Source organism: Gossypium hirsutum, chromosome A09, assembly GCF_007990345.1.
Source record: "Gossypium hirsutum isolate 1008001.06 chromosome A09, Gossypium_hirsutum_v2.1, whole genome shotgun sequence".
Classification (NCBI taxonomy): Eukaryota; Viridiplantae; Streptophyta; class Magnoliopsida; order Malvales; family Malvaceae; genus Gossypium; species Gossypium hirsutum.
The window spans coordinates 53047555-53057804 of record NC_053432.1 but is presented as its reverse complement, the minus strand read 5'-3'; the positions used below and the strand labels follow the sequence as shown (position 1 = coordinate 53057804).

The 10250-nt window shown below is 35.5% G+C and overlaps 1 protein-coding gene across 1 annotated transcript; it reads right to left on the bottom strand.

Annotated features, from left to right (window-relative positions):
- Window positions 1-336: 336 nt before the first annotated feature.
- On the bottom strand, window positions 337-9141 carry LOC107888885 (uncharacterized). Its single transcript, XM_016813143.2, has 3 exons — window positions 8129-9141; window positions 5097-5404; window positions 337-954 (listed from the first exon to the last, which is right to left on the bottom strand). The coding sequence occupies exons 1-3, from the start codon at window positions 8944-8946 to the stop codon at window positions 596-598; spliced, it is 1485 nt and encodes a 494-aa protein (XP_016668632.1). The 5' UTR covers window positions 8947-9141; the 3' UTR covers window positions 337-595.
- Window positions 9142-10250: the final 1109 nt, after the last annotated feature.

The window sequence follows — 10250 nt, the reverse complement described above, 5'->3', positions numbered from 1 at the left end:
CTCGACACCTAATATCCAACATTGTTTTCTCACCTCCTAGAGACTGCATCTCATTAGGAATTAATTTCTGTTTGACATGCTCCTCACAAATTGTTTCTTTACTGCCTTTCCTGCTTGAAACTATTACCCAAAAAAAAAATACCGTACGACTAATGTTGAATATCTAGCTCATAAAACCTCTTTAACATATCTAAAGAAAATTTTCTCTGGAGCCATCAAATATGTTACGAAAAACAATCCCATGTAGACTAGTTCAAGAACTGGACTATGGCTTTATAACCAAACTATTCTTTTCCTTCTTTGATACCTTTTTCTTTAAAGATAAAACTGCTAGAATAACTGAAATACCAATAGCATACAAAAGATGTAACCAGACAATCCTTGTACCAACGAGGAATATAATTACATTTTCGACAAGAGGGGCACCTAATTTGATGACAAATAATTTCATCGATTAAACGAGACACTTGAAAACCACTTTCCAATACCAAGAAATGGTACCGTCAAATATCCATGTACCAGTTATTCCCAAAATCTAATATAACTATAATTGAGAAAACATCCTAGTACCTTTGCAATGTTAAGCCAGAAGCAACTACCTGGGTCCTTTATGCTCTCCCCTACTCTCAATCACAACCTTGTTCCGAATGTCAAAATCAACCTTGTCCAGATCAGCAACTGTTCCGAGGTAACCATAAAAGATCCTCTTTTTTTGTCCATTCCTCTCATCCACCTTCACAAGATTGGGATTTTTATCATCGTCATCCTTCCCTAAAGTCAAAGGCTGTAGATGGGACCAAGCCTTGCGACCACGGTTTTCCTTCTCAAAGTATTCAGCGAGCCTGACAGCATCGATCAGGCCTGACTGATCACTGGCAAACTTGACCACTGTAATACCGAGATGACCTTCTCTACCATACATGGACTTGCACTTGCCACTTCCAAACCCAAGGTCTGAAAGCACAAACATTAATAGTAAAATGAAATATTTTGAAAAAAGTTAGATTCATTGAAACTTTGAAGTGCATGGTGAAGCTCATTGAGAATATCACTAGCCCAGGGGTTGATTTGTTGATACATTTTTGCAAGATATTCAGAATCATGATAAAGATTCCTCAGTAACTTTTTAAAACAATATAAGACCCATTGAAAAGTTTTTGCTCTTCACAGTGGCTTCTGACAAGATGCAAAACACTCGCATTGTACTAGTGAAAACAAGTAACAGACAGGCTCACTTATCGGGATCAATTAAACAAATGAGCCGTCAAGAACCCACTGTCACTGGCAGACAACAAACCAGTAACACAATGACATGTACTCATGCAGCAAATCACCTATATACATGAAATGCACTAGATAAAGAAAACATAGTTGTGAAAAAGATGACAAACAAATTTATCATACTGCCTGGTAATGACGAGCACAAGCAAATGACAAACATACAGCAATCCAGATTTTCAAACTTCAAGGTGATCACAATGAAAATATATTATAATAGCAAAAAACCAAAGAGTAACTTATCAGAGAAAAAGACAAGTTTGTGAATCACAACAAACAGGTTAAAAGCAATGTAATGAAAGAAAGAGATTCTTAACCATAAAGACAACAATAGAATTTGACTTGTACACGTCTGTGTGCCAGAAAAGGATCCCCTTCACTACTAAAAGGAAATATCCATTTCTTTATCCTACGGTGGCACTTCCAACAATTCTACGGTTATCATTTGTTCAAAATTCCTTTCCTCTTATTTTCATATATCTTTATATTCAACCACTAAAATTTCTGCCATAGATCAACTTCGATATTAATCTACCATAGATAAACAAATTGACATCTCCACTGCTGAGGAACGAATCTTTACCCCTCTGCACCAGTTAAATTGAAGAGAAGGGTTGTTTCAGAGAGAAAAGAAGGCAGCTCCCATATGCTGCTAGCAGTAATAAATTCTACAATGAATGATCTAAGCAAGCAAAAATCAACAATTTAGTGAATATACTTATCAGTGAGAGGCAAGATGCCAACCTTACTACTAATGGTACCTCATGCAACTAAACAACATTGTAATTGGACCATTAATGAAATTTGGTGTGCTTATGTAAAACCTCCTTGCTGGCCTATCCCTTTGGTGTAATTTTATTTCTAAGCTTCTCTATGTATTTGGAAGGTCATCTCCCTGATGTCCGAGTATGTCTCAGACACAAGCATCAGATATAAGTACTTGAAGAAAAAGAAGAGTCAGAGTAATATATGTCGTTACACAATTATTAGCAATTAAAATGCTATGTTGCTCGACTCTTCATATTTATTGAAGTACCCGTGTCTAAAACTTGTGTACAACACATGGATATGGAGATATAATTTACAAGGATCCTCCAAATACATGAAAAAACTTAGAAAAATCTAACCATACCATGTCGCATGCATACCATATATGACACTCACACTGAGCAACATAGATAAAAAGAAATACAAGATCTTCCCTGCCACAGGATACACACTTCTGAATGCAATCAATGTAGCAGGCTATTGAAACTCTCAGAGTGCAATAAAAATACTCGAAAATTACTATTTGCAGAAATACATAAGCTTCATGAAGAAACCATGAGCACTAAGTATTTCAAAAAAACCATATGGCGTTTTCTAATTTCTCCCTCATTTTGATTAAGTATACAACTAAATGGATGTCAATCTGCAGCAGTTTGAGGAATCATAAAAATATAGAAAAGCTAAACATTGTCCATAATGGAAAACCAGACTTTCTTTAGTGCTCATCTTCTCAAAGCATTTTCTCCAGAAAAGACAAAGAGGCACCTTGGCATTTGCCCCTTGAGCATCATCCTAGCATTATTCCAGTAAATAATAATAATGATATCACAAATCTAAAGCCACCAATTAACTGTTACTAACTGAATATGGCTGAACTAGCAGTCTGACTAGCAAACTACACATGCACAAAGGTTGGAAGCGGACTATGATTAAAAGAAGCAAGGTTACCTGGACTTGATTGCGAGAGTAGGATATGGGAATGTACCCGTATTGCCAGAGAGTTATAAGCTTCTCCATGTATTTGGAGGTCATATCCTCATATTCATGTGACAGACAGTTTTGTATATGGAAACTTCAACAAAAATGAGAGCAACAAAGAGCAGAAGTGCTTGCACACATCAAGGAATCACAAACAAGCTAAACTACAGTCTAACATTATCCAGAAGGTCTCAATAGAACAAGTAAATTTGGAAAAATGGAACCCGATATAAGCACGACAGACATAAGGCTCAATTAAATCAGCATCCAAAAATTTCAACAAAGTAAATCTCCTCAATCTCATCACCTTGGTACCAGCCGAAAAGGCCAACAGAAAAGCAATCTATAACTTTCTTCATTGAAAACAAATTATAGTGAGCGGGTCTCAATGCACTATATTTAAAGAGAGAACTTACAAGACATAATTGAATTTTTTTCCTCCATATTCAATACTTACCACCACAACAACCAGAAGAGCAAACAAATGTTAGGGTGAAACTACTAAGATGGAATTAAGGAATTTCATGATGATAAAATACTTGTTCACTGCAAATTGCAACTTCATTGAATACCAAAATGGCAACATTCAGAATCAGACACCAGTCATAAAACTGTAAATCATAAACAGCAAAATGGCAGAATAGTTGACACGAGGCAGAGAGAAAATTAAACCATAATACAAGTAAAATAAGACGGATTCATGGGAATTATTGATGTTAGAGAATAGTCCCTGGACACCAAATTTTAGAGCTCAGACAAAAAGGTTTTTAAATGACAATTTCGTGATGCTTTCATAGGGAATGTTGAAACCAACATGTGATTTAGAGTACCTTGACCCAAAGCACAAATTTACCATCAAAGATGCCTATAGGCTCACACTCAATGAAATACTAGAAATAACATTTACTCATCCATAAATAACACAGAAGAATGCCAGATATAGGTTTCAATAGGTAAGATAAAAAAGGTTCAAGGATATTTTATCAAGCCAGGGCTTTGATCTGGATATTAATCAAGACCAGTTTGAGAACTATTTGCCTAGTTTAGTGAAACCAATGTTTTGATCTGGATTGTAATTAAGACAAGTTTGAGGACTACCTGCTCAAGCTACCAAGTCTAGTCCAACTTAACTAATATCAGATAAAGCATAATTCATCCAACAACCATAGCTAAAGCTTTGATAGAAATTGGCCAGAGCATTAGAAATATAGAACCAGCTTGGCTTTCTCCAAAATTGATATTAATGCTCAGGAAAAACTATGATCCACTTACAGATCAGATAATGCAAAATTTGGTCCATTACCAAGTCCATGCCAGACAAACATGAGATCCCATCAGGCTAGATCCACAAAAATTAGCACTTAGCAATAGTGGTTAGAGACTATAAGCATCAACAAGAATGGGAGAAAAATGTAAAGGAATTAAAACAAAGAATCGGCACTAAAAAAAATTAAGACCTTAATAAGCACAACTAAAGGTTCAGGAGTGGCCACAGTGACCATTCAAGCAGGAAACGATGAAGAATAAATGCAAGCATAATCAGAAATATTATACACAACCAAGAACAACATACTTTTAAATCACACTTATTATTAAAAGGATTCAACAATGGGAAAAATGAAACCAGCAAGCAACAATTTCTGTCTCAACTTCCACTTAATAAGCAAATGCAAAATTAAGGAATCAGAATGCACCAAAGTTTTCTCAAGTTTCAAAAAAATTTATGGGGGGAAAAATATATATATATAGTATATTTGCTGTTTGCTGGATAGAGCGCTCCATGAGTTGGAAAGAATACTAAAAATGACCCTCTACTCATAAGTTTATCAGGCCAATAGAGATAGCATAGTTGTGCCCTATCCTTGAAAACTTGTGTAAAACAAAATGGAATTGACTAATCTAGCAAGAAGTTTGATTAATGACAAACAATGACGGGTCAATGCACTGACAACATAATTTAAAACTTATAAGGAAAGAGAAGGGGAACTAATTAGATTAAAAATCACCTAAACAAATCACTAGCCACCATACTAAACACTGATAATAATGAAGAATAATGGGGCACATTATACCTCTTAGTTTGCTATCCATTGCTTTGTTCCCCAAACCTTCCATGCGCCCATCTTTACCCTTTCCTGTAATTGTATTATGTACTATCACCACAGGAGGCCACATAATCAAATCCTCTTGGTTTGAGACTGCTTCATCTGCAGGTAAGAACCGATAGGCCTTTGAATTATCAGGAGGCTTTGAGTAGTTCCATCCCATTAGCACACATAGAGCCTTGTGTAAGCCTAAGTGATCCACACGCAAGTCAGCATTATCTGAGTAGTATGTGTGCATTATCAGACCATGCATATCAGAGAAGTCTTTCGAGGACCTGTAATTTTTCATATCAAGTGCATTGAAGAATAAAATTCAGGTCTTCCTTTGAGACATCACTTGAATTAGGCTACAAGATTGAACTAGGGAAATGAACAAAAAATTATTCAGCAGTTTGAAAATAAGTTGTACAAATAAAAGGGGTAAAGTAATGTGCATGGCATAGAGCCAAAATATTGAATTGTCATCTGGGTAGTCTGCAAGCATCGAGATAAAACTTGCGCAAAAGGCAAATTTGAACACTGGATTGCAGTGAACTTATTCCATATGATAGCATAGCCAAACAACCATTTCCTTATTTATATATCATTAGAAATAAGGGTACTGTCATCACCCAAAAATTATTGTAACCGAGACTGAATAAGAGAGGGGGAGAGGAAAGGGATTGCAGTTGGATATAAATGCACCTCCTAAAAAGCCCCAACTAAAATATAAGGTTGGTTCAAAAGCTGTAGATTTATCAGCAATTACAATAATAGGCAACAGATTATACATGGATTTTGAAGAAATATATAGCTACAACAGGGTGTCAGATCATAACACCAGCACAGACAATAGACTGGACACCCAAAAAAGTTGAATCAAGACCATGAAAAGTTTCTCGTGCACGGAAAAGAAGAGTATCAAAGAAAAAAATAGTATAAGAGATTAGTACTTGCTTCCTCTGAGAAGAACCAGATATACACTCTTTATATGCCAAGACTTCACTCTCTACATGATAAGAGTATTTAAGCGAGGTTTCCATTTCTAGTGCCATAAGCAATACAAACAGAAAGATCACTGAATAATTTTAAAGAATGGAGGCAAACGCTCTATACATGCCTGCATGTTCTATACAAGCCTGCATGTGGACATTATACTTGGTGGATAACACAACACCATAAATTAAGATAAGTTTACAGCTAAACTTGAACAAATCAGAGTCACCCCAAGGGCCACTCTACAGAAAAGTAGTCAAATCAAAATAAGAACAAAAAAATCTAGCCACCATACCACTACATGCTAGGTAAGGCAAGAAAAACAGAGAAACAGACTAATACTTTTAACTTACACTAGCAGCCTTCAGCTTCAGAATTACTGATAAATTATCAACTACCAAAAGAATGGCTATTACAAATTACCACAATCAGGCCAACCCAGCAATGTCATGCGGATAAGAAAGAAGTTACAGACCACAGTATATTAGTACCAAGCAGCATAAAATATCGGCCATAAACTACCAACAACTAAGCCACAAGGACTAACGTCTACCAGGAATATCCAGATCAAAGCCTACAAGAACATAAGGTAATTACAACATGTTGCTATGAAAGAAAAGGTAATTATAAAATGCAAAAGGTGCAATTTAGCTCCAACCTACGACTAAATTGTGATGAAAGGTACTTGGAAAGGGATCTGAAATCCCCTTACTTTCCAAAACCAAACTAGGGACATGCTTACTACCCAAAAACAGTGACTTGTAGAAACTGCAAAGGGTCAGACTCATTAATACTGATGTTAATCCAAAATCAAATTTACTATATTGAAAATGAAAATGAATGGGAATCTAATATTAAAACCCATCAGAAAAAATAACATAGCCAAATATGAATAAGTAACCGTACAGGACACAGAGGCCAGCAACAGAAAAAAGAGCTACAATAATACAACATATATATAACAGCAATTTTATCTCTGACAAATTTTCCACTGCATGGATAAATAAACTGGTGTCCTTATGTACAACTACAATCACTATTGCATCGAAGCACTATAGAGAAATATACATTGGTACAACCTACCCTTCATTTTATGAATAAATTAGGCTTGAGTCAGTAAATAATCAACAATGACGAATCACCAACACAGCAATCCAGCACCAAAGCTTGCTAGCAGAAAGTGCCATTTTTCATTTTTATGATGAAGACATAGACTGACTTGGGTTTGATAAAAAACCGTAATACAAAATAACACAAGCAATGGCACATGGGAAGCACTTCTCTGAACCAGTTAGTAAAAGCAAGCAGCCAACAAAACCAAGATTATAGCAAACCAAGATTAACTATGCCACGAACAAAGCAAACCAGCAAAAAGGTAATAGCAAATCCAAGATTTAAGGTCAGGCTAAAGAGATCAGATTGCGCACTTACCTAAAACCCTAGAAATATCAGATTGTTGAAAAATGTCCGGAAAACCATTTATAAAAGGGGGAGACAACACTGCCTCAGCGTTGCATTACCTCAACTGAATTTAACAATTATTGTAAGCACTATCAGTATTATTTATCCATAACTTATTATTGAAACTCACCAGCTAATCCTTATTAGTAATAGTTTATGCTATAAAACACCTATCAGAATAAGAAAAGGAAACATTGTATTAAAACCCAGACATTATCCAAAAGAATAACACTTGACAAATATTATTCTAGAAAGAAATAGGTAACAACATCAAACACCTGCACTGAAACGATTTCAGTGCTATGTGCAGTAAATGCAACACAAGTCAACTAAATTCAAGCTCCAAGATATTTGCATCCTTAAGTCAATATCACCTATCAAATACAGCACTCTAGCTTAATATATTAAAATGTTAACAGCCACAAAACAAGCAATCTAATCTAACTAGTTGCAACACATCAAATTAAGAAAGAACAGAAGCATCTAAGCAGTAAAATATGGAACTCAAGTCCCAAAAAATGAAAAATAGCATTCAAGAAGTTAATTCCAATTCAGAATCAAACCTAAATTTGGCATTAGATTTGCCACAAGCCAAGCATTGAAGCCGCCCTTGTTTACCATCCTCCAAGTAATTCTTTTTCTGCCCCGTATTCTCAAAAACTGCCTTCACAAAGTGCAAAAACGCCTTCTTTAGAGCACTTTGATCAACCTCCAAATGCTTATGATTAAACCCCGCATTATTATTTTGATATCCCCCACCAACTCTCATATACTTGGCTGCCCTAGTTTCCTCATTTCCAAGCGGGCTACTCATTCCAGTTAGGCGGTCTGACCCGCCCGGCCCCAAAGTGTAGATCTTTTCCTTCTTCTCCTCTCTTAGGTCTTTTCCTTCATCGCTGTACTTTCTCTTTAACGGGCCAGGCCCGTCACCCGGCGAATTCCAATAATCGCGATTATCGCGGAAGCCCATTGATGGGCTACCGAAGTCACGAGGTCCGAGTATGGGTCGGGTAGGAAAGTCCTGGTAATCGGGCGGGAGAGCAAAGTAGGAGCGGACGCTGCCGTCGTAAAGGACGATTGTCCGACGCTCCAGCATGTGGAATCCATAAGCCGGTGGAGGCGGAGGGCCAAGGGCGGCTGGATCGGGGAAGGGGAAGGGTGGATGAGCTTGATTGGGGTCGGATTGTGACTTGTTTTGAGCAGCGGAGCTTGGAGGTGGGCCAGTCCTGGTGGATGGGCTGGGCTTGGTGGAGGACTTGTGGTCGGCGGTTGTGGAGGAGGGGTTTTTATTGGCGCTGGAAGAGGAAGATTCCCAGCGGGATTTGCGGTGGTTGTTGGAGGAGGATGACGGTTGTTTTGGCGGATTCGGTCCCGCCATCATTGGAATTTAGTTGGATTTTAAGGCTTTTGGATGCATTTAGGGGAATCACAGGAAGATGGAGCTTTTATTCACTGTAAAGTTCACCCGTAAATTATTTAGATTTTCAAAAAAAAAAGAAAGATCAAATTTTGCCCTCAACCCCTATAATTTGTCAAAGTTTAAGATTTAATTCAGTACTTGTCAAATAATTTTTTTTACCTAATGACATCAATGTGGCATGTTTATATAAACAAGGATGGCGTTTAATCCATAATTTGAGTTCTTTGTTCTATAGAGTTTTGAAAGCAAATTACTTAATAACACAAACTTCTTACTACTGAGAATTGGATCAAATGCAACTTATACTTGGTGGAGCATTTACTTAGCTAAAGAGGTTCTTAAACAAGGATTAGTAGCCACACTAAATCGATTATTTCACTTTTTTGATTATTTGAATTTAAATCCGTAAATTATTTGAGTATTATTATCTAAATTTGAATCTGAATTAAATATCATAATCCGTAAAAAAACTAAATTTAACATTTTCAATCATATGTAAGATAAAAATCCAGATATGAATCCACAAAATAATATAAATTCAAACAAAAAATTAGTTTTAAATAAAATTTATTCATAATTAACACTAAATAAATGTAAATTAACAAAAATAGTTAAATAACAATCCAAACATATTAAAAATAACAATTTAATAACAATTCAAATATACAAAACAACTTAAACACAAGAATTCCAAACAAATTAAATATTACATAACAATCTCAAATAACTTAATTACTTAACCCTAATTATTTAATAATAATTGAATATAGTATCATATAAATCATACATATATAGAGGGTAAATTATCTAGTTGGTCATCCAACTTTTAAGGCGCTTTCATTTTAGTCATCCAAAATAAAATCTTTGCAATTTTGTCACTTAACTTTTTAGGGCGCTTTCATTTTAGTCATTCAACCGTTAGATCTCTAACGCCACTTAAGTTGTACATTCCACATCATGTTCAGCCTTTCATTTTGGTCACCCAAAAACATCCCTTTTTTAATATTGATTGGGTAAAAAAACATTAAAGTGAAAAAGTGAAAAAGTGGTAGAAACTAAAATAATGTTTTAAAAATTGTCAAATTGTACTTGTTTATCCCATTGCCGAAAGAAACTTAAATTTCTTTAATAATTTTATGCAAAAATTTAAATTTTTTTTATTATATAAACTTGAATATTCCATGTTAAGTTAAAAGAAAAGAAAAATCATTGCAATTAAATAAATTAATTGCTTATTTTTCGTTTTGGTAAACAAGTGATGAAAA